Source organism: Muntiacus reevesi, unplaced genomic scaffold (genome assembly GCF_963930625.1).
Source record: "Muntiacus reevesi unplaced genomic scaffold, mMunRee1.1 SCAFFOLD_31, whole genome shotgun sequence".
In the NCBI taxonomy this organism is placed as follows: Eukaryota; Metazoa; Chordata; class Mammalia; order Artiodactyla; family Cervidae; genus Muntiacus; species Muntiacus reevesi.
The window spans coordinates 2,297,064-2,320,193 of NW_027078022.1; the positions used below are offsets into that span (position 1 = coordinate 2,297,064).

Below are 23,130 nucleotides of genomic sequence, written 5' to 3' on the forward strand. Positions count from 1 at the left end.
TATCTTATTTCCAAAGAATCTTGCTTTGTCTTGTGTTTGAACTTGTGACAGACCATGCAGTTTTATGCCTGATAATCTAATTTGGTTGCTCAAGTGTTTTCAAAAATAGGAATCTTATTAATATGACCAAGAAAGGAATGAAAGGAAATGGAAGGAAAGGAATGAAAAAAGGAACCTGACAAATCAGTGTTTCTTTGGTAAGAAATAATAATTAAATCCAGATGCTATTTGTACTTGATCCTTTCCATGTAGTGTGTGCTAGTGGTAAAGAACCCGCCTGCCAATGCAGGAGACATAGGAGATTCAGCTTCAGTGTCTGGCTCAGGAAGGTCCCCTGGAGAAGGAAATGGCAACCTACTCCAGTATTCTTGCCTGGAGAATTCCATGGACAGAGGAGCCTGGTGAGCTCTAGTCCATAGGGCTGCAAAGAGTTGAACCTGATTGAAGTGACGTAGCACTCACCTTTGTACTTGGTTATTTGTACCCAGCTCACACTTTTTGGCAGGACCAGGAAAAGCTTGTCTTCATTTCTTTAGGGAAAAGAATAACTAGGCCCTGCCCCAACTCTACTTACGGCTGAATCTAAGCAAACCCCTGATTTGGGGTGTATGTAATTTAGAGCCTAAGGAAAATAGAGGTGCGTTGGGCATGTAATAAGCTCGGCTGCCCAGAATCCCTTCTGCCTAGCTGGGGCAGTAGAGCGTGTAGAGCAGTTGAGCAGGGAGATGGTTTATCCTTGTTTAGGTAGGAACAATCTTTCCTCTCCCAATAGCCCCTTGAGGCCGACACATTGTCTCAGCCTCAGTCCTATATTTGTAAATATAGAAAATAAAACATGGTGTTATCTGTAAGACTCTAAAGTGAGCACAAGAAAAAGTTGGAAATACTGCCTGAGATAACAGTATTTAAGCTCAAGATAGTTGGATTTTAAGTTAGGTGCTGTATACAGGATGCTAAGAGAAATAAATACTCCCAGTGAGAAGCTTCTCTCTGAATTCAGTAAGTGAATGAGCTGGGAGTCACGCCTGTCTGTGGGCTTCCCCACCTGTGGGTTCTGTTGAGAACCTGGGGGAAGGTGTTCAGTCATTTCAATTGTATTGAAAAAGAAGGTGATTTTCAGTAGTCTGCTCAAATCACTGTTTTAAAAATAGCGACTGTTTAAATTGCTTGGGTAGTAGTGTGCACTTAGTTTGGGTATTGGAATGCAGTCTGTTATATTGAGTGAGTTGAGTAGAAATCTAATGAAGATTTTATGAATTATAAGTTGGTCAGCCATTTACATTGATTTCCAGTGATCAGTGTTTTTGTGATAATTTAAAATTCAACGAATGAGATGCTGAAAAGTGAAATAGCTGAATGAAATAGGAATAATTTTAGTGTCTTTTTAGCTTTAGATTTGCTTTTAAAGTTACACACAAAGATCACAGGAAAAAATTTCCTATTTAACTTTCCTTACGGAGAATCTGTGGGAAATGTATGTGGCATGCAAATTGGAAAAAAGAAGGCTCTATATTATGTTTCATCCAAAAATTTTTTATAAGGACATATCTATCAATAAAATATCTAAATATATATAAATATATCTAATATATTTTTATATACTTATAAAATAACTTAAAAAAATCAATAATGAACTATGAGTCAGTATACAAATAATTTAAGTGATATACCTTTGAAAGTTACATCTGATGTTTAAAGCAAAGTAAACTGTTCTAAAACTGGATGTGTTTGAAATTGAAGTGTAGATTTCATGATAAATTTAAAAGAATAACTAGGCATAGGAGTTTTTCTGCTGTGGATTTATTTAAATTTAGTGAAACTCTACATAAGGCATTTAACATAGGATTTGGAAAAATACATGGCCTCCCGCTGTTGACTCTTTCATCAGGGTATAAAATATTTTTGTATGATAATAAGCATAGATGATGAGGGAATGAGTTTGCATGTTAAATAATAGATGTTTTCATTTGAACTAGAATAAATTTTGTTTTTTACAAAGAAATCATTTGATTATGAAAACTGTAAGATGTGGTAATTAAATTCTTATGAGAGTAACCTATTTGGGGCTAATTTACTACCCCATGCTGGCAAGGTATGGTAAAACTCAGTGTCCTGCTTCAGTGTCATTGATCCTGTCTGTTGGTATAATAATTTTTGAAACAGCATGGCATTATGGAAGAAGAGTTAAAAGATTCCCTTATTCTTTAGCACTGTAATTTTACCCTTAGGAAATTATTCCAAGAAAGCAGTTCATTAGAGATGAAAAGCTTGTTGTAACATTGTCTATCACAGCAAAACATCAAAACCAATTATGTAGTCTGTGTTAGGAGGTTGGTTTACTAAACTGAACATCAGCAGAGCATAATACTGTGCAGTCATTAGCATATGACCTGGAAAAGCGTGATTGTGCTGCCCCAAACACCCAGTATCGTATGAATGCAGCTATGTTTAAAATACATGAAAGGTAATGTGTAAATTACCATCGGATCATTGAAAAAGCAAGAGAGTTCCAGAAAAACATCTACTGCTGCTTTACTGACTACGCCAAAGCCTTTGACTGTGTGGATTACCAAACTGTGAAAAATTCTTCAAAAGATAGGAGTAGCAGACCACGTTATATGCCTCTCAAGAAATCCGTATGCAGGTCAGATAGCAACGGTTAGAACTGAACATGGAACAACAGACTGGTTCCAAATCAGGAAAGGAGTATATCAAGGTTGTATACTGTCACCCTGCTTATTTAACTTATATGCAGAGTACATCGTTTGAAATGCTGGGCTTCGTGAAGCACAAACTGGAATCAGGATTGCCAGGAGAAATATCAAAATCCTCAGATAAGCAGATGACACCAGCCTTATGGCAGAAAGTGAAGAACTAAAGAGCCTCTTGATGAAAGTGAAAGAGGAGAGTGAAAAAGTTGGCTTAAAACTCAACATTCAGAAAACTAAGATCATGGCATCTGGTCCCATCACTTCATGGCAAATAAATGGGGAGACAATGGAAGCAGTGAGAGACTTTATTTTGGGGGACTCCAAAATCACTGCAGGTGGTGATTACAGCCATGAAATTAAAAGAGGCTTGCTCCTTGGGAGAAAAGCTATGACCAACCTAGACAGCATATTAAAAAACTGAGACATTACTTTGCCAACAAAGGTCCATTTAGTCAAGGCTATGACTTTTCCAGTAGTTATGTATGGGTGTGAGAGTTGGACTGTAAAGAAAGCTGAGCACCGAAGAATTGATGCTTTTGAACTGTGGTGTTGGAGAGGATTCTTGAGAGTCCCTCGTACAGCAAGGAGATACAACCAGTCAATCCTAAAGGAAATCAGTCCTGAATATTCATTGAAACAACTGATATTGAAGCTGAAACTCCAATACTTTGGCCACCTGATGCGTAGAAGTGACTCATTTGAAAAGACCCTGATGCTGGGAAAGATTGAAGACTGGAGGAGAAGGGGACAACAGAAGATGAGACGGCTGGATGGCATCACCGACTCAATGGACATGAGTTTGAGCAGGCTTCGGGAGTTGGTGATGGACAGGGAGGCCTGGCATGCTGCAGTCCATGGGGTTGCAAAGAGTCGTACTTGACTGAGCAACTGAACTGAACTGAAAGTATAAAAGTGAAAATGTGAGTGTGATTATTCAACTTCATATTTTTACAAACTGTTAATATTATGATGCCAGTTCAGTTTTTTTAAAAGATGGAAAATAGCCTTCTTGTGTCCTATGAAATGCATCAAATATTTTCAGACCACAAAATTGAAAACAAGCACAAAGGATATGGGGGGATTGAGAAATGGAAATTGTTATACTTGTTTTATTAATGAGTATGTGTTGTTTTCACTTTTAAGAATTGCATGGATTGTTTGTCATGACTCTGTGAGAGAGAAATTAAAGATGTCTTTGAAGTTGCAAAGATCAAGATGACTGGCACAACTAAAGAAAGCAAGAAGCTTGGTAAGCTTAGGCACCTCAGTCCCCTTGTTTTCTCTTCTACTAAAAATTATTTATCTGTGACACATAATTTTAAGACTTTTTAGGCAAGGTGGAAGGAGATACAATAGAATTAGTAAAAGAATAAATCTAATGCATTGGTTTGATTTATAGGTTTTTCATGGAACAAGTATGTCTCTAAAGCCTTATTTTTACTAATTAAAATTCTGCAGTATGTGAACTTGACAGCAATTGTATATACATGCCGTGTCTAATAAAAGTACAGCGCAGACGCGGAACCCGTGAATACGGAGGACCAACCATGGGACTTGAGCATCCATGGATTTTGGTGTCCACCACTGGTGCTGGAACCAACCCTGCACAGATACCAGGGACAGCTGTGTATAGTCACAGCAGCAGCAGTTGGCCAGAGAATGAAGTGCAGTCTGGAGAGAAAGTACTAGATTAAGAGACAGATGTTGGAAGTTCAGTTTCTGATTTCCTAAAAGACCTTTTGTACCAGTTGGAGGCAAGTCTGTGATCTCTTAAGTCATTGCACTCCACAGGGAAGTGAAGTGATGCCTGGCTTCTTACTTGTCACTGGCTATTTTGAATCAAAAAGAAAGTTGCTAAGTGTTTTCTCCCCTGTGAAGGGGCTGTAAAAATGTCACCAAAATTTCTCCTGTAATTATACTTTATTTTTCCAAAGAGTTATTTTTGAAACAAGAGGGGTTTTTGTTGCTTCTAAATATGTTAAATAAACAAAAAACTTGATTTAAAAGGATAACCAGTGAAAGTATCAAGTTGCAAGGAAATGATTTGCCGAGGCCACGTTCTGCTCTTGCATGTACCCATCTCTGGGCTTTTTGGATGGAGTTCTGTGCCTGTCGGAGTCAGAACCTGGCCTTAAATGGCTACAGTGTGTCCTCTGTGTCTGCATAGCTCCCCTTTAGAACCATGAGTGTAGCATTTGCTTGTTGAAAGGAGCCTGTGCCCTGATTGAAATTGATAGCTCGTCTTTCCATTCTTTTCTTTAGGACAAAGAAGACTATCTTTAGTAGTGGGTAATTATTTTGTGATTCACTGGTTTGTGGTTTGTTTTTGTTTTTAATACAACACTAATATATTGGTGATACTAGTTCCGATTTTTTAAATGGTTTGAATCTGTGTATTACACTTTGGTAAAGATACTGATAAAAATATTGGGACAATAGGCTTTTGGAAACAGAAATGCTAACTCATCCTAAAGGTTACTTGTTCTTAAACGGTGTGTTTATATCCTTGTTAATGTTTCACCATGGATATGTTAAATTGAAGAAGGAATTCCTAGGGCCTGGACTCCATCTCAGGCCTGTCCGTGCTGATCGTGCTCGGCTGCCTCTCCAGTGGACTCTGAACTCTCTGCTTAGTGCCTGTGGGAACGACAATGGAAGGATAAGACCCCCTCCAGACAGGGGAATCTTGAAGATCACATCCAGGTTGCTCATTGCCTAAGAGGAAGCATACCGTAATCACCCCTGTCTCCGGACAGGTCATAAACTTTTCCTGTATCTATCAGGATGTAATCACAGGCTTATCGATTATTAACTGGTTGGAATGTAACTCCGGGCTTATTGACTATTGACTGTTTGAACACACAACACTTGAATGATGGGGTTATTGTAGTTGTATTTACCCTACCTTTGTTTATGTAAGTCTCAACGGAATTGAGGTGGTGGGTTTGGACACGTACACATGGGGTAGGTGGTGGGGTTTGGACACGTACACATGGGGTAGGTGGTGGATTTGGACACGTACACATGGGGTATAAATGATTTTCACAAATGCTGGACGGGGTCCTTGGCTAAGAGGAGACTCTGCCTTGGGCCCGCCGGTGTAATAAACTGCACTCCACTATCTGCATTGTCCTTCTGAGTGAGTCTGTTTCCCGGAAAGCGTGGCTATAACAAAATCAGTTTTTCTTTTTAGTAAACAACATATTAATACAGTTACATGTTTAATGTTTTCATTTAGTATATTTGTCATCACTTGCTACTGCAGTAAAAGGGAAATCTTTCTAAAACTACCTCCTTGGGAGGTTATTAATGCCCCTGTCATAATATTAATTTATCAAGCTTAAGATTCTCATTGAGATAAATGACATAATTGGAATATAATTTAAATCAAATACAATACTATCTTAATGGTATCATTGCATTAACCTAAAACCTTAATTTTTTTTTCTTATTTTTTGAAGTTCTTAAATTATCTTGTTAAAAAATTTTTAATTAACCTAAGACAAGTTTAGAAGATACTTTTAAAACAGGGTTAAGATTACATCTCTCGTATGTATCCATTAAGTAGTAAGAAATAGGAGAGTAACCAAAAAATTATAGTTTCTATTACTTTGATGTTATCAGTTACAAGAAAGGAAAAACTAAATAATAAACAGAATTCAGAGGATAAAAACTATTTTGTTCATCTTTGAAAATGTAGCTTGTTGGTCAACATTTAAAAATAAATTTCAAGTTAAATACAAATGACTTCAGAAGTTCTAAATAGATAGAATGTAAACTTTTTAAAGATACCTTTTCAAGGATTCGAATTATGTTTAAATCAGTTCTTAATAGTAATTACAGTTAAAAGAGAAACCTAAAATTTGGGGAAGGTAAATTTTCAATGGCTCAAAATTAAGGAATTATGAATAAAATTTTAAATTTGTTTTGTTTTTTCCTTGCTCTGAAAATGCTGCATCCGAGATACTAATAAAAATAGAAAGTCAGCGGCGGGCGGTTAAAAAAAAAAAAGAATAGAAAGTCAGATTGAATGTATTTTACAAAAGGAAATTGTGTATAGTCATAGAGATTCAGGGGAATTCTCTCTTTTTGAACCATTCTTTACTCAAGTCTTTAACATCTACTTAGTTTAGATAATTTAAAACAACGTTAAAATGCCAGTAAAGCACTTTTTCTTTGTGGTAAGGTTTTTATAAAACCTTTGCCTTTCTAAGGTCAGAAGGTTACCCTGATACTCTCAGAGGTGTGGGATTGTCCTCCCGAGATTGATACTTTGGTGTTTTGTTTTTCTTCTGTATTCCTCAGATGTACTGAATGAAAAGACAGGCAAAGGATATCTAGTAATAATTTTTTAAATTGCCCATTTTTTTTCTTTTTACTACTAAGATAAGACACACAAGTATTAGTTGAGTCCATTTACATAATAACTTCCTTATCTTTAGTAATCCAAAACTTAAAAAATGATATGCCAAGCACATTTTTTCCAGTGTTTGTCCACTGAAATTAAGAAATCTTGTTGACTCCAAAGGGAGTCTTGAACACAAGACTACATTCAGTCCTGAGTGGATGATTCATTCAGTAAATGTTTATTAATTACCTATTACATGATAATCGCTGCTCGATACTGAGAATGCAGCAATGAGCAAAGACCCTACCCTCTTGGTGCTTGTACTCTAGCAGAAATTGTTTAAGGATATTTAAAATTTACCAGAATATTGTTACTTCTTGCTGATAAATAATATAGACTTTTTTATGAGCCCAAATAGGGCACTAGTAGTATTTATTAACTACTTTAAAAAAAGAAAACTATATGCAGAATCAGGCTTTGCTCTGAAACTGGTGAACTTAGTAGAGCGACACCTTAAGATCGCCAGCAGGTACTGTTCAGATTGACAAGCTAGTGGCTCCAGTGCGTCCCCCGCTCCTGGTTGCTGTGTGTCCAGCCTTATCATTTCATATTCCTTTAAACTTCAGGCAGACAAGGCTAGGAAGATTGACATGTTTTTGGTGTGGCAAATTACTAGTTTATACTCGAGCTTTTGCCTAGCAATAGCAACTATCACTATCCCTGTTTGGCAGGAGTTGACACCTTGTTTTCCGTTTCTTAAATATTTCTAGAGTTATATTCATTAATTTTCTGTTTTATTCTATAATTTCTTTCTTTGCCATTCAAGTTAGATTCTCATTTGGGTTTAGAATGTTTCACAAAACGATCTCTACAATTGATCGAACAAATACTAAAGAGAGGTTTTAGATAAAGGAAATGCCAAATGACCCTGAAAGAACTCCAATTCCCACATTAGACCTGTCTCTCAGCTTTACCCTTCTACCTACCCATCTCCCAATAATTAGTGTTTTGATACATGTGTTTTATTCTCAGTGTTCACAGAGCCAGCTAAGTTACTAAACAGTTTAGCTTATTATTTCTAAAATGGTTTTAAAACTCCACTCATAATTTTTTTTATCAGAGGGAGTATAAAATTATTTAGTACAGTGGAGATTCCTTCCAAGAGCTTTCAGTGAATACAGGATTGTTAATGCATTTAATGTATAAATGTGCAAGTTCTTTCTATTAAATTTTCACTGTATTAAATTATTTACTTGAACTCTGTTTTCTTCAGAAATCAGAACTTGGAAGTGTAGTCTTTAAATTTAAGTACATCAGCTTAGGAGACTTAAAAGTGTGGGGGAGGTTTACAAATGTAGATATTTTTACCTGAATATTTGCATCAAATAGTACATTAAAAGACTAGTAAAGGTTTTTCTGTCATGTAATTTCTCAAGCAGTAGCTGACCAACTAAACATATGTTGCCTCTCTCGTTGCTTGGTGCTCCTGGTTCTTTGCATGTGTCTTTTCAACTAGAGCTTTAACTTCCTCTTGTGCGCGGTTTGTGCAGATTGCAGCTTGCTAACTTGTCTTTGTCTGTGACGCTTGCAGCCTAACCCGTGGCAGCCACACTGCCTGGAAAGGCAGTGCTGTCAGACGGGAAGCCGAGAGTGGGCGTGCTCGGCGTGTCAGCAGGTGCTCTCAGTGCGTGTGTGTGTCTAGGAGCCAGTCGTTCATCCTGGAGAAGCTGCGCCAGAAACACTGCTTGCTCTGGGTTGCCAGGGCTTGGCCAGAAAGAAAACCAACAGAAAGGAAGTGGGATGGCTGCATCCAAGAAATGTGTGGCATGGTTAAACATGTATGGTGGGTAGTCAGAAACTTATAAAAAGTCTTAACCGTTATACTTTTGTTTTCAGGCTGTGTTTAGAAACTATAAAATTTCTTGTACGTATGGTCAGATTTTGCATAATGAAACCAAAGTTTGTCTCTAACTAACTGTATATCATATTTGTTGTTGTTATTTTTTACTTTACATATACAAATATGATTTGTATATCATATTTTTTATCACTTATTTTATTATTTGTCCCTTCTGACCATCAGTGAATAATACAGGTTTAGCTGAGAAATAGTCAAGAAGAATAAAAATGTTTTACTGTTTAAATTTAATTCTGAATAGAAACATCACATTTTCTTGTAAAAATAGAATCCTTTAATAGTTTGGTGTATGTAGGATATTGTGCAGACATATTGTTCTCATTTTTCCTCATAGCTATGATAGATACCTATGTTTATACCTAAACTCAGATGTCCCATATTAATATAGTTAACTATGTATGTGTTATGTTAGTTGTATTTTAAATACAACAAATATTCAGGGTTTTGTTTTTGTTGTTAGTTTTTCTCTTTTCGTTTTGTTTAGTTTTTAAAAGAACTTTAATCAATTCACTTGCTGAAAAAACAGGAATGTCTGAGTTCAGGAATGTATTAAGTTGAGTCATGTGTAATTGACGTTTTTAGTAGGACAAGATTAATTGAGTGTTGGTAGTTTCATGTGGTTCAGCCTAATATGTTGATTCAATGTAGAGGCAAATAATATTGGAATATGGCAGTTTTTTTCTAGAAATACAATCATTATGTTAGCTAGTATTCTAGGGGGTCAGTGACTTTCATCCATAGTCATGTCTTCTGAGTGGAAAAGAACTCCTCATCTACTTTTGAAAAATCATCAGACAACTGTGATGAGACTGGGCAGGGCACAGTGTGATCTCTAAGATCCCTTTCAGTCTTATTCTGTGATTCTGTATGATTTCACCTGTCTTTACATAGGCTCAGAAGTAGAACACAAATCTTAATGAAAGAGGAAGACACTCTACATCCTCTTCATGTGGCAGAGTTGTGCCCTAACCCATATGAGCCCCAGAAGAGCAGGACAGCAGAAGGGAGCCCTGATGGATGCCATGAACCTTTCATTCGTGAAGGTCACAGCTTTTAAAGGTTTATCATTTCCCAGGTCTTCACGGGAGTTCCGGGAAATTAACCGGGTCTACTTCCAGTCTAAATAAGCTCAGTGTTCAGAGCTCCGGGAACCACCGGTCTCAGTCATCTTCCTTGCTGGACATGGGAAACATGTCGGCCTCTGATCTCGATGTCGCCGACAGAGCCAGGTTTGATAAGGTAAGATAAAATGACGCATGTTTCTTAAACATTACTGTCAGTTTTCTAGCACCAGTTTGTTACTGCTTTAATTGTGTTCAAAGATTTGGGCTCTATTGACTCTTTTAATTAACCGTGTCTTACTTTCCATTTCTGAATCTAAAAAAAAAAAAAAATAACTGGTCAAATGGCAACTGAAATGTGATTCATCAATTAAATGACATAACAGCTTTATTAAAATTTGTTATAAATCATAAAGAGCTTGCATTGTCAATCCAGTTATTTGAGTGACTACAAAGAGGAAACAACTTTTATGAAGCTAAATTGTTTAAATAAAGTTTTATCACTCTGTTCCTCTTTCCAGATTCCAAGTGAGTAATTGTTGTCAGTTTTGTTTTAGGTATGTTCTGACCCTGTTATGCCTCATCAATACTGCATTGTCTTGTCAATCTTGGAAGTATTTGTTTGGGGGATTCTATTAAGATTATAGATAAAGCTTCCCTGGTTGCTGCAGAAAAGTGATTAAATGTGGAATGTTATTTTAAGCGTTTTGTTCAGTTCTTTGTAGAATCATTTTGGTTTTCTTCAGATCTTTGAACAGGTACTGAGTGAACTGGAGCCCCTGTGTCTGGCAGAACAAGACTTCATAAGTAAATTTTTCAAACTACAGCGACATCAGAGTATGCCTGGAACTGTGGTATGGGTGACATTTATTTACTAGCTCATATTTGTGATCTATATCATAATTAGCCTAATCATTATGTTGTCGTAATTTCAATATCAGAACAGAAAGAATTTACATTGTAAGGATTTTTTAAGTAATTTTTATCATATAAGATAATAAAAAAAAGGATAGTGTTTGGGCATCTAATCTAATATTCTAGACTATCTTAGGCCTAAACATTCTCCAAATTGATGAGTGGGGGAAATGTCTGAGTTTACTTGGCAAAAAATATTTTTAAAAAGCAAATTTATTGTTTTAGTGATCAAGAAAAAGTAAATAGAATTAAAAAATTACAATGATGTTTTAATGTATATTTGTTGTTATTTAGTCACTAAGTCGTGTCTGACTCTTTGCAACCCCGTGGACTGTAGCCCACCAGGTTTCTCTCTCCATGGGATTCCCCAGGCAAGAATACTGGAGTGGATTGCCAGTTCCTTCACCAGGGGATCTTCCCAACCCAGGGATTGAACCCGTGGCTCCTGCATTGGCAGGCAGATTTCTTTCCTGCTGAGCCACCAGGGAAGCCCCCATGGTCTTAAAAAATAAATGAAAGCAAGCAAGAGAAAAATGGAGAGCCTCAAATCAGAATCTTTCTTATGGCTTTCTTACTATGAGACTGAGAGAGTAACAGGCGGGAAGGCCAAGGGTCTCCAAATGGAGGAATGAGGCTGTAAGTGCCAGACATTTTTATCTCTCCTAACCGGCAGAAAATGAAGAAGGAATTCATAGGGCCTGGACTCCATCTCAGGCCTGTCCGTGCTGATCGTGCTCGGCTGCCTCTCCAGTGGACTCTGAACTCTCTGCTTAGTGCCTGTGGGAACGACAATGGAAGGATAAGACCCCCTCCGGACAGGGGAACCTTGAAGATCATATCCAGGTTACTCATCGCCTAAGAGAAAAGAGACACTAATCACCCCTGACACTATCTATCAGAATGTAAGCACAGGCTTATCGGTTATTAACTGTTTGGAATGTAACTGCAGGCTGATTGATTATTGACTGTTTGAACACATAACACGGGAATGATGGGGTTATTGTAGTTGTATTTACCCTGCCTTTGTTTATGTAAGTCTCAAGGGAATTGAGGTGGTGGGTTTGGACACGTACACATGGGGTATAAAAGATTTTCACAAATGCTGGACGGGGTCCTTGGCTAAGAGGTGACTCTGCCTTGGGCCCGCCGGTGTAATAAACTGCACTCCACTATCTGCATTGTCCTTCTGAGTGAGTCTGTTTCCCGGAAAGCGTGGCTATAACATTTGGTGCGTTGGCTAGGAAACTCCTCGCTTTGAGGAGACAGGTCTCATTTGAGGCCACCCCGAGGCTTTGTAGCTTGAATCTCCTAGAGGGGGGAAGGCGCCTCGCCCCTCTGGAAGGATTCTGCTTTTCAACGCCCGGACCTTTCACGTAAGCAGGTAGTGGACGGCAGCAGGGGAACTGAGCGCTCAGGTGAGGAGGAGCCCACCCAGCAGGGTGGAAGAGGGGGCCTGATCACCCCCCTGGGAGGGACTAGAAGGAGCGGGGACCCACAGGAGCCTGGAATAGGCAGGTGGCGATTGCTTGGTACACAGGTTGACGAGCGTGCTAGGGTTTAAGAAGGAAATTTGTGAAGGACATTTAGGAGGTGTGTCCACGCCGTCTCGGGGAAAATTATTACCAAGCGATCGCCAGGGGATTCTTAGGATAAGAAACTGGTCCGTGTATGCTCGTATTCTGCCCTCCCCCAGGAGGTGTCCCGTCTGCTGTGAAATTCTTGACCCCCTCGGAATTGTTAGGCTAGAAGGAGGGGGATACAGAAGTGAGTATGAATTGGCTTTTCCGGAGATGGCCTGGGACATGAGATATTTAACCCATCTGTGTTTTCATCCGCACCTGATCAAGCCCACCAAGGCAGAATGGACTTTAAGGGAGAAACAGTCTCGGACCATGTGATGTTCTGGTTCAGCTGTGCTGACCGGCAGGTGAAGACACGCCAAACCCCCTTCTCCCTCTGGGGTCTGGCAGGTAAGGCTCTTCTCTCCCCAATTAGAAAGGAGGCAGAATGGCAATTTAAGTGTCACTGAGTGGAAATATGAGAAGTACATAGGGTACTGAGAACTTCGTAGACAGAACGAAAAGGAAAAGTAGAAGAAGGTCCGAGAAGGTAAGCGAGATGGGGGAAAGTGAATCTAAGGCAACTGTATTGGAGTGCATGATTAAAAATTTAAAGAAGGGATTAGGAGGAGACTATGGGGTGAAGATGAAGCCTAACTGCCTCCACATACTCTGTGAGGTCGAATGGACCCCAATGGGAGCAGGATGGCCACCAGAGAACACCGTGAACTTAAAAATAATGGAAGCAGTCTACACAGTAGTCACAGGCGAGCCAGGACACCTGGATCAATATCCATCTATTGACTCATGGCTAGGGTTAGCTAAAGACCCTCCTACTTGGACAAGGTTCTGTATCCAGAAGGGAAAGGGAAAAATATTAATGGCACAAAAATTGACTGATGATAAAAAAGGAAATTCTACAGGATTTGGACGGGGATGACCTGACCCCTCCCCCATGCTGGATAATGACACGCCTGCCTCCCAGTGCTTCACCAGGACCGGAGGCTGCCTTAATGCCCGATCCAGGGCCAGGTGAAGTTTCTGCAACAGCCACTGCTCCTCCGCCAGCTTTCCCGGAGTTCGTAGAGCCTCCGTTTGGGCAGGCTCCGATCCCGGTGACAGAAGCCTCTGGCCAACACTGCCAGGATCCGGCTCCAACCGAACCGCCCAAGCTATACCTGCCTCTCCCGGTGAGTACTGACAAGAGGGGGAGGGAGACGTTGGAATTAAGCAGAGACTGCGCTCTGCCAGAGAGCCGGAGGGAATAAAAGAGAACAGACAAGAGACTTACAGTGCTAGCTGCTGCTCTGGGAAAGTCTATCTTGGGCCCTCCAGAAAACCTCATCTGCCCCAGGGACAGGACAGTCCTTCAACGGTCCCAAGGGAGGCCCCGGTCCCCGTTACAGCCAAACCAGTGTGCCCGGTGCATGCTTTTGGCCACTGGAAGAATGAATGCCCTAAGGCAAGGAGGGAAGAGGAAGCTCCCGCAGTTGTGGGGCTTGCTGACTTGGAAATTAACTAGGGCTGCCAGGGCTCAGAGATATCAGGTCCCTGAGAGCCCATGGTAACCGTAAAAGTGGGGGACCAAAACATTGACTTCATGGTGGATACAGGAACAGAACTGTCGGTAGTAACAAAACCTGTGGCACCACTGTCCAAAAAGACTACCGCTGTAACTGGGGTGTCGGGAGAAGAGATGATTAAATCGTTTTGCCAGCCCAGAAAATGTCAGATGGAGGGGGGACACCAAGTGACATTCCTGAGTGCCCAGTACCCCTGTTGGGAGGAGAGCTCTCCAAACTAGGAGCACAGGTGACTTTCTCCCCTGAGAAGAGGCCCACCTTCTGGACGGACTCTATGACTTATTTGCCCTCTCTCTCAGTGCCAACCCAAGATGAGTGGAGGTTGCATGAGCCCCTGAAGGCAGAGCCGGGTGGGCCGGAAGAGCATGAGAGAGCTAACTCAATTGTTCCCTGAGGTCTGGGTGGAAGACAACCCCCCCTCCCCCCAGGCTGGCTGAACATCACGCCCCAGTGATAATGGGACTCAATCCAGGTACCATCCCAGTTAGAGGGCACCGGTACCCGCTATGGATGGAGCCTGAGCTGGCATATTGCCCTACATCAATAGATTGAAACAAGCAGGCCTTCTAGTAGAGTGCCAGTCGGCTTGGAATACGCCAATCCTGCCAGTCAAAAGGGAAGGAGGACAGGACTACAGGCCTGTACAAGATCTCAGGCTAGTCAACCAGGCTACTGTGACTTTACAGCCCACTGTTCCAAACCCCTATACCTTGCTTAGCCTCCTTCCGCCGAGGACTAAAGTTTACACTTGCCTAGATCTCAAGGATGCCTTCTTCTGCGTACACCTCGCCCCAGCATCACAGCCCATAATTGCCTTTGAATGGGAAGATCCAGTCGGGAGCACCAGATAACAAAGGCTAACTCCACAGCCATCTTTGGGGAAGCCTTGGCTTCTGATCTGAACTCATTCCATCCGGAAGAGTATGGATGTCAGCTCCTACAATATGGAGATGACCTGCTGCTGGCTGCCTGAGACCAAGGAAAAATGCTAGAAAGGGACAAATGCACTGCTCCAGCTGTTGATGAAAGCAGATTACCGGGTGTTGAAAGAGAAGGCACAATCTACAAAGAGGAGGTAAGGTATCTGGGGTTTGTTTTAAAAAAGGGCTCAAGGTTCGAGACCCTAATTGGGTCTTATATACTGATGGCACTCGCATGATAAAACAAAGACAACAGCTGTTGGGTTAGCCAGAGCAGAAGGGGCCATCAAGACTGAAAAGAGATGGTGGGAATTGTCAGGTGACAAATTATTGGTACCAGAGGAGCTGGCACACACTCTGGTAAGCCAAACACACCAAGCGACCCACCTAGGCCATGCTGTCTGCTCACAGGTTAATGCTGCCTCTCGGGTATTCAGACAAAATCCTCTGGGTATTCACCTGAAAGGCATGCTGCCCCTTGAACACCTGGGAGTGGACTTCACTAAAATGAAACCTCACCGACACTACCATTATCTGCTGGTCATGGTATGTGCATTCTTGAGATAGGTAAAAACTTTTCCTACCTGGACTGAAAGAGCATCAGAAGTAGCCTGGTGGCTGCTTAGGAAAATGGTTCCCAGATTTGGATTTCCTACCAGCATTGGATCAGGCAATGGCCCGGCTTTTGCAGCTGATTTAGTACAAGTAAGCAAAACTTTAAACATCAAATGGAAACTGCACACTGCATATAGGCCCAGAGTTCTGAGATAGTGGAATGAACCAACCAGACACTTAAAGAGACTGACTGCTCCTGAGTGGACTTGCTTCTGACGGCTCTGCTCAGACTCAGGATGACCCCACAGTCCCAAGGCTATTCTCCATACGAAATTGTGTATGGGAGGCCTCCTCCCATAATAAAACAGGTGTCAACAAATTTGCCTCAGGTAAGGGGGGATAAGATTTCACAGCAGATGGAACTGGGTAAGGTAATAAATTGGGTAACTAAGTTTGTACAAGAAAGGGTGCCGTTCCCCCTTGGGGAACAGATTCATGAGTTTACACTTGGTGACCAAGCATGGGTCAAAGATTGGGAACATGATTTGCTAGCCCTTTGGTAAAAGGGCCCTTATGTTATTCTAACTACCCCTACTGCAGTTAAAGTTGCAGGTATTGTCCCTTGATCCATCACACCAGAGCAAAGAAGGCATACCACGCTGACCCGGAGGACGCCAAGTGTACCACCCAGAAGGACCCCACCGACCCACGGGAAACCAAGATCATTCTGAGGAGAAAGAAGAAAACGAGGTCCCGGACGAGCCCTCTACAGGATGGAGCTGGGTAAACGACTCCTGCTGCTCGGCCTCATCAACGCAATTCTGAACCTGACCACTGCTCCTGCACAGGACAACGTCTTCATCTCGTGGGCCACAACTCTGCCAACTGTTGGGTGTGTGGGGCTATGCCCCTGTCAGTAATGGACAGACTCCCCTGGTGGGTATCGCCACTCTGTTCCTCTCTCCAGCCATAACCTGTCTTTGCTCTCCTGGTGTAAAAAGAAGCCATCAATGGGCCAGGGACATAGGGTTACATTTAACATGAGCACCAGCCTTACAGAAGTAACAAAGGCTTATACCTCATATGTGAAAAATAAAAAGGAGAAGTGTTCTTTACAAAAGGGGGACAGGCCTCCCGGTACCTTGAGCAATACTACTAGGTCTGGGATGAACATTTCTGGATGACTCCTGAGAAAGGACAGTTGATTACCCCTGCTACTATTTGCTGGGAACAAAAAAAAAAAAGAAAGTTAGATTTGGAGACCACCCCCTAGACCCAAAAGAATTAAAATATATGGGTTATTTACCCCCTGAACAATGTAAACAAATCTTGGAAGTTACCTATCACCCCAATCAATCTGTTCAGTGACCTGTTTCCGACTGGAAATATAATCCTGGAATGTGCTGGGTAGCCCCCAATGGGACCCAGTGGCTCTGTGGGCTTAACTTATGGCCATGGTTACCAGTTGGCTGGGTGTGGCGTTGCACATTAAGATTTGCTTTCGCCCATGGCAGAATTAAGCCTAGCCTGCACCAGCCTCCAGTAAACCCGCCTTATCTGCATGCAAAATGGACACGATCTGTGTTCCAATGGTATGACTATCTTGCTGCCTTGTTTGTACCCTCTGTAGGGACAACGGATATCATGGTTAAAGTAGAGGCCTTAACTAATTTCACTAAACAGGCCCTCTTAGACAGTACAAAAGCCATTCAAGCTTTGAATGAGAAACAAATTCAGATGAGGAAGGCAGTAATTCAAAATAGGATGGCATTAGACATACTCACAGCAGCCCAAGGAGGGACTTGCACCGTAATTAAAGTTAAATGTTGTGTGTATATCCCTGACCTGTCTGAAAATGTATCTACTGCCTTGAAGGATATGAAAAATCAAGTGAAAGCCATGTCTAATGAAAATATTCCCTTTTGGACTTCAGTTCTCTCCTGGGTAAAGGGAGACTGGTAGAAAACCATTGTAACTGTTGTTATAGTAATCTTAATCATACTGCTCTGTGGGCCCTGCTTCCTATAATGTCTTGTGAATTTTGTAACCCAGAGGTTGATAGCATTCTCTCATATGGGTGGCAGGAGGGCTAAGGTACAATATATCTCAATAAATGATGCTCGTTATGGAAACTAAGAGCATCAAGAGGGGGGAATGAAGAAGGAATTCATAGGGCCTGGACTCCATCTCAGGCCTGTCCGTGCTGATCGTGCTCGGCTGCCTCTCCAGTGGACTCTGAACTCTCTGCTTAGTGCCTGTGGGAACGACAATGGAAGGATAAGACCCCCTCCGGACAGGGGAACCTTGAAGATCATATCCAGGTTACTCATCGCCTAAGAGAAAAGAGACACTAATCACCCCTGACACTATCTATCAGAATGTAAGCACAGGCTTATCGGTTATTAACTGTTTGGAATGTAACTGCAGGCTGATTGATTATTGACTGTTTGAACACATAACACGGGAATGATGGGGTTATTGTAGTTGTATTTACCCTGCCTTTGTTTATGTAAGTCTCAAGGGAATTGAGGTGGTGGGTTTGGACACGTACACATGGGGTATAAAAGATTTTCACAAATGCTGGACGGGGTCCTTGGCTAAGAGGTGACTCTGCCTTGGGCCCGCCGGTGTAATAAACTGCACTCCACTATCTGCATTGTCCTTCTGAGTGAGTCTGTTTCCCGGAAAGCGTGGCTATAACAAAAAGAACAAACCAGCGATCTGTTTTTCCTTCTCTATACAAAATTAAAAGGAGGTTTCTCCTAACATTCTGTGTGGCCATGACACCTGGTCTCACCTAAAGCTAACTACTCCCAAACCTTGAGTTAACCAATACATTTCTTTTTCGTATGGAAATGTTGTCTTAAGCTATGTTAATGAACCCCAGACTCCATCTTCAAGTTGGTTCCGCCAAAGGGCCTAACTTACTTGTTCAGGTATTGTTCCCCTAATCTATGTAAACGAAACTATTTGTTGGTACAAGGTGCAAGTCAATAGTTTTATGGCCTGGGATGAATTATCTGGTGCCATTCTAGATTTTATGACATTCCTTTCTTTTCATTAACAGACTGTGAGTGACTATATACCATACAGCTAAAGACTAGGAGGGGGGTACTCTTTTGCCCCCTTCTGATGCCTATGTCAGAAGCTTTCTCTATCTCCTTTATACTTTAATAAAACTTTATTACACAAAAGCTCTGAGCGATCCAGCCTCGTCTCTGGCCCCGGATTGAATTCGTCTCCTCCGGAGGCCAAGAATCCCGCGTCTTATCGTTCAGCAACAACCTTTCATCTTGAGGGCTCGTCCGGGATCCTTCAGGACAAGGTAAGGATGCTTGGAGCTCTACTTCTTTGTTCTCCTAGCGAACACGTTTTCCGCTGTTCTTTACTAACTCTACGGTGTGCTTGTGTGAATGAATGAAAGGCCCTGCTCTGCGCTTCCTCGGCGACCTCATAAGGCTTATGGCAGAAACTTGTCGGGGGTTTATACCGACCTGCCAATGCCAAGAGGCAACCAGTGTCCCCTTTGGGAGCCGACCAGAAACGGGCAAAGCATGTGGACCGAACTCTTTTTTCTCGGTCAAACTTTTCGGTCTCTGACCATTTCATAACTCCTTGGGAATTAAAAGTACTAACCTTATCTCTCGGATCTTAGGCTTTCAAGAGACTTGTAACCTATGTTGCTACTCTACTGTGGTCTAGGTCTCAAACTTGGATTGGTAGTTAGGAAGCGCCTAGCCTCGCTAGGCATGGAAAGTTTGGAAGCTAGATGGAGCTCTAACTCCCAGAGCATCTCTGATGTTAAAGGTTACTTGGATTGGAACTGCAATGGTTTTTTTCTTTTGGTAACACTGGCTCTTACTGGAGCAGAGGAGGCTCTTATACCGGTGTGGTGACTCTTGGAAGGAACATCTCAGTTTCATGTTTGTATCAGTCTTATTGTGGTCAGGAATATACTCCGGGTCGTGCACAGGCACTCAGGTGACGAATGTGTCCCCCAGAGGTCTTGGCTTGGGAGGCATTCCGGAAGGTTACTCTGATTGCACCCTGGGTGGCATCAGAGGCAAGTGAGGTGAAGAGCTGGACGTCAGTCAGGGATGCCATCAGGTCTACCCTGGGTGCATCCCCACCCCGTCTCGGTGGTAGAACCGGGAGGGACGAGTGTGACGCCTGCGTCGGTAAGGGACAGACTAAGTCCGACCAGGAAGGAAAAGCTTTTGGTGTAATGTCTGTCTACACCCCCATCTAGAGCAGGGAGGGACGCCTCCGGTAGAAAAATGGCGCTGGTCGCTTTTTTTCTCTCTTACAGATGGGAGCTAACAATTCCAGCCTCACTCCTTTGAACTGTATCCTGCAAAACTGGGATAGATTTGATCCCCAGGGCTTAAAGAAGACACACCTGGTCTTCCTATGTGATACTGCATGGCCGCGGTACCCACTGGAGGATGGCGAACGGTGGCCAGTTGGAGGGTCTCTTAAGTATAATACTGTTTTACAATTAAAACAGTTCTGTAAAAAGCAAGGGAATTGGGTAGAAGTAGTGTATATTAGAGTGTATTAGAGCTTTTAAAGGTGTTACTCTGCATTATGACCTTACTTGGAAGGATGTGATGTATATCTTGGGACAAACGTTGACTGCCGACTCAAAGCCTCGAGTTTTGGGTAAAGCGGTTGCTTATGGAGATGAATGGCTTGGTAATGAATCAGTGGGAAAGAGGGAGGACGAGATGACTGCCCTCCCCACTGGGAGTCAGGCGGTCCCAGCTACAGAACCAGACTGGGACTCTAACACTGCTAAAGGAAGATGGGATCAGAGTCATTTTGTCAGATGTATTCTTGAAGGACTCAGGCAGGCGCGTTCTAAGCCTTTAAACTATGGCAAACTGGCAGACATAGAACAAGAAGAGAAGGAAGCTCCTGGTAAATTCCTAGACAGACTGAGAGAAGCCCTTCGCAGATTCACTGAGATTGATCCCGAAAGTGAAGAGGGGAAAGTGATCTTAAAGGATAGATTTCTCACTCAGTCGGCTCCAGATATTCGCCGTAAGTTATCAAAACGGGCGTATGGACCAAATCAGTCTGTAGATAATCTGTTACAACTGGCTCAGACAGTCTATTATGGTAGGGAATATGAGGAAAAGAAAGAAAGGCAGAGAAAGACGAAGGAAAAGGCGGAAGCCCTCGCAATGGCTATGAAAACCGTTCTTAAACAGCCTGAGAAAAATGCCCAGAGGGACCCAGGTGAAAAGGGATGGGCTTGCTATGGCTGTGGAAAGGAGGGGCATCTCAAGCGGGATTGCCCTCAGGCGTCTGAGCCGCCCCCGGCTCCATGTCCGGTCTGCAAGGGACCACACTGGAGGAGAGACTGCCCCCAGAGGTGTAGGTCTCAGGGGTCTGACTCTCAAGACAATCAGGACTGAAGGTGCCCGGGGGTCCCCACACAAGCTCCCGTCCTAATTACACCTGAGGAACCCCGGGTATTGATAACGGTGGGAGGCCAATCCGTCAATTTCCTTTTAGATACTGGGGCAACTTACTCCGTGCTTACTGAAGCCCCTGGCCCACTTTCTTCCCGATCCGCTTCCGTAATGGGACTGTCTGGACGAGCCAAAAGGTATTACTTCAGTTATTCTCTATCGTGCAACTGGGATTCTGTGCTATTTTCACACGAGTTTCTTATCGTGCCAGAATCACCCTCACCCCTTTTGGGGAGAGATATACTGAGCAAGGTCCATGCCTCTGTTTTCATGAATATGGAGCCCTCCCTTTCTCTCCCTTTAGTTGAAGAAAATGTGAATCCTAGAGTATGGGCTGATGGAAAATCTGTGGGTCGAGCACAAAATGCTATTCCTGTAGTTGTCAAGCTCCAAAGACCCACACTTATTCCCACATAAGAAGCAGTATCCACTGAAACCTGAAGTTAAGGAAGGGTTAAAACCCATCATTGAAAATTTAAAGGAGCAGGGACTATTAGTTCCCTGTAACAGTCCATGCAACACTCCTATTTTGGGTGTAAAAAAATCAAATGATAAGTGGAGATTAGTTCAAGATTTACGAATAATAAATGAGGCTGTGGTTCCTTTACACCCCGTGGTGCCTAATCCTTATACGCTACTGTCTGAAATTCCTGAACGAGCCAAATATTTTTCAGTAATTGATTTAAAAGATGCCTTCTCTTCAGTGCCTTTGGCAGAGGAAAGTCAATTTCTATTTGCCTTTGAAGACCCTACTCAGCCAGCTTCTCAGTTAACCTGGACAGTTTTGCCCCAGGGATTTCGTGACAGTCCCCACTTATTTGGACAAAGTTTGTCACGGGATCTACAAAACTTTAATAGCTCTAAAGCAGTAGTGTTACAATATGTAGATGATATTTTGCTCTGTGCTGAGACAGAGGAAGCTTGTTCACGAGCCTCAGAAGATTTCTTAAACTTTCTGGCAGGCTGCGGTTACAAGGCATCAAGAGAAAAGGCTCAGCTTTGTCAACAATCTGTTAGATATCTGGGCCTAATCATATCAGAAGGGACTAGGGCCATAGGCCCCGAGAGAATTAAACCTATACTAAACCATCCCCTACCTATGACTTTAAGGCAATTGAGAGGATTTTTGGGAATCACAGGCTACTGTCGTATTTGGATTCCGGGTTATGGAGAACTTGCCCGGCCTTTATATAAACTTATAGCTGAAACTCAGCAGGCCCAAACTGACAAACTGGTTTGGTCTCCAGATACTCAAAAGGCTTTTAAGGTTCTTCAGACTGCTCTCCTGCAAGCTCCAGCTTTGAGTTTGCCCACAGGGTCAGAATTTAACTTGTTTGTCACTGAAAGGAAAGGTATGGCCTTGGGAGTTTTGACACAACCCCGGGGGCCTCACCAGCTACCTATTGCTTATCTAAGCAAAGAATTAGATGTAATTGCACGTGGGTGGCCCCACTGCCTAAGAGTAATTGGGGCAGCTGCTTTATTAGCACCTGAAGCTTTAAAAATAATTACTGGACGAAACCTTACTGTACTGACTTCTCATGATGTGAGTGGAATCTTAAATTCTAAGGTTAACATTTGGATGACAGACAGTAGGCTTCTTAAATATCAGTCACTGTTGTTAGAAGGACCAGTAACTAAGCTTTAAGTTTGTAGAAATTTAAATCCTGCTACTTTCCTTCCTGAGAAGGAAGATGAAACACCTGATCACGATTGTTCCCAATTTCTAACTTTAAACTATGCAGCTCGGGAAGATCTAATGGATACCCCATTAGACAATCCTGACATGGAAATATTTACAGATGGCAGTTCTTGTTCGGGATGGAAAGCGTAAAGCAGGTTATGCTGTGGTGACGGCTGAACAGGTTTTAGAAGCAAAATCTCTCCCCCAGGAAACCAGCGCCCAGTTAGCGGAGCTTGTGGCTCTGACCCGAGCTCTAGAGTTAAGCAAAGGGCAGCGAGTAAATGTCTACACTGATTCTAAGTATGCTTATTTGACTTTGCATGCTCATGCTGCAGTATGGAAAGAAAGACAGTTTCAAACAGCAACAGGGGAACCTATTAAGCATTTCAGAGAGATCCA

At 42.2% G+C, this 23,130-nt stretch overlaps 1 protein-coding gene across 1 annotated transcript in view; it reads left to right on the forward strand.

Moving 5' to 3' along the window:
* LOC136155414 (exocyst complex component 1-like) overlaps nt 1-22,628 on the forward strand; it is a 37,557-nt gene extending 14,929 nt beyond the window's left edge. Inside the window, 5 exon segments of the mRNA XM_065917146.1 lie at nt 3,855-3,960; nt 10,053-10,216; nt 10,785-10,892; nt 11,627-11,855; nt 16,171-22,628. Of these exon segments, the coding sequence (XP_065773218.1) occupies nt 3,855-3,960; nt 10,053-10,216; nt 10,785-10,892; nt 11,627-11,812 (564 nt within the window). The 3' untranslated portion in view covers nt 11,813-11,855; nt 16,171-22,628.
* The last annotated feature ends 502 nt before the right edge of the window (nt 22,629-23,130 follow it).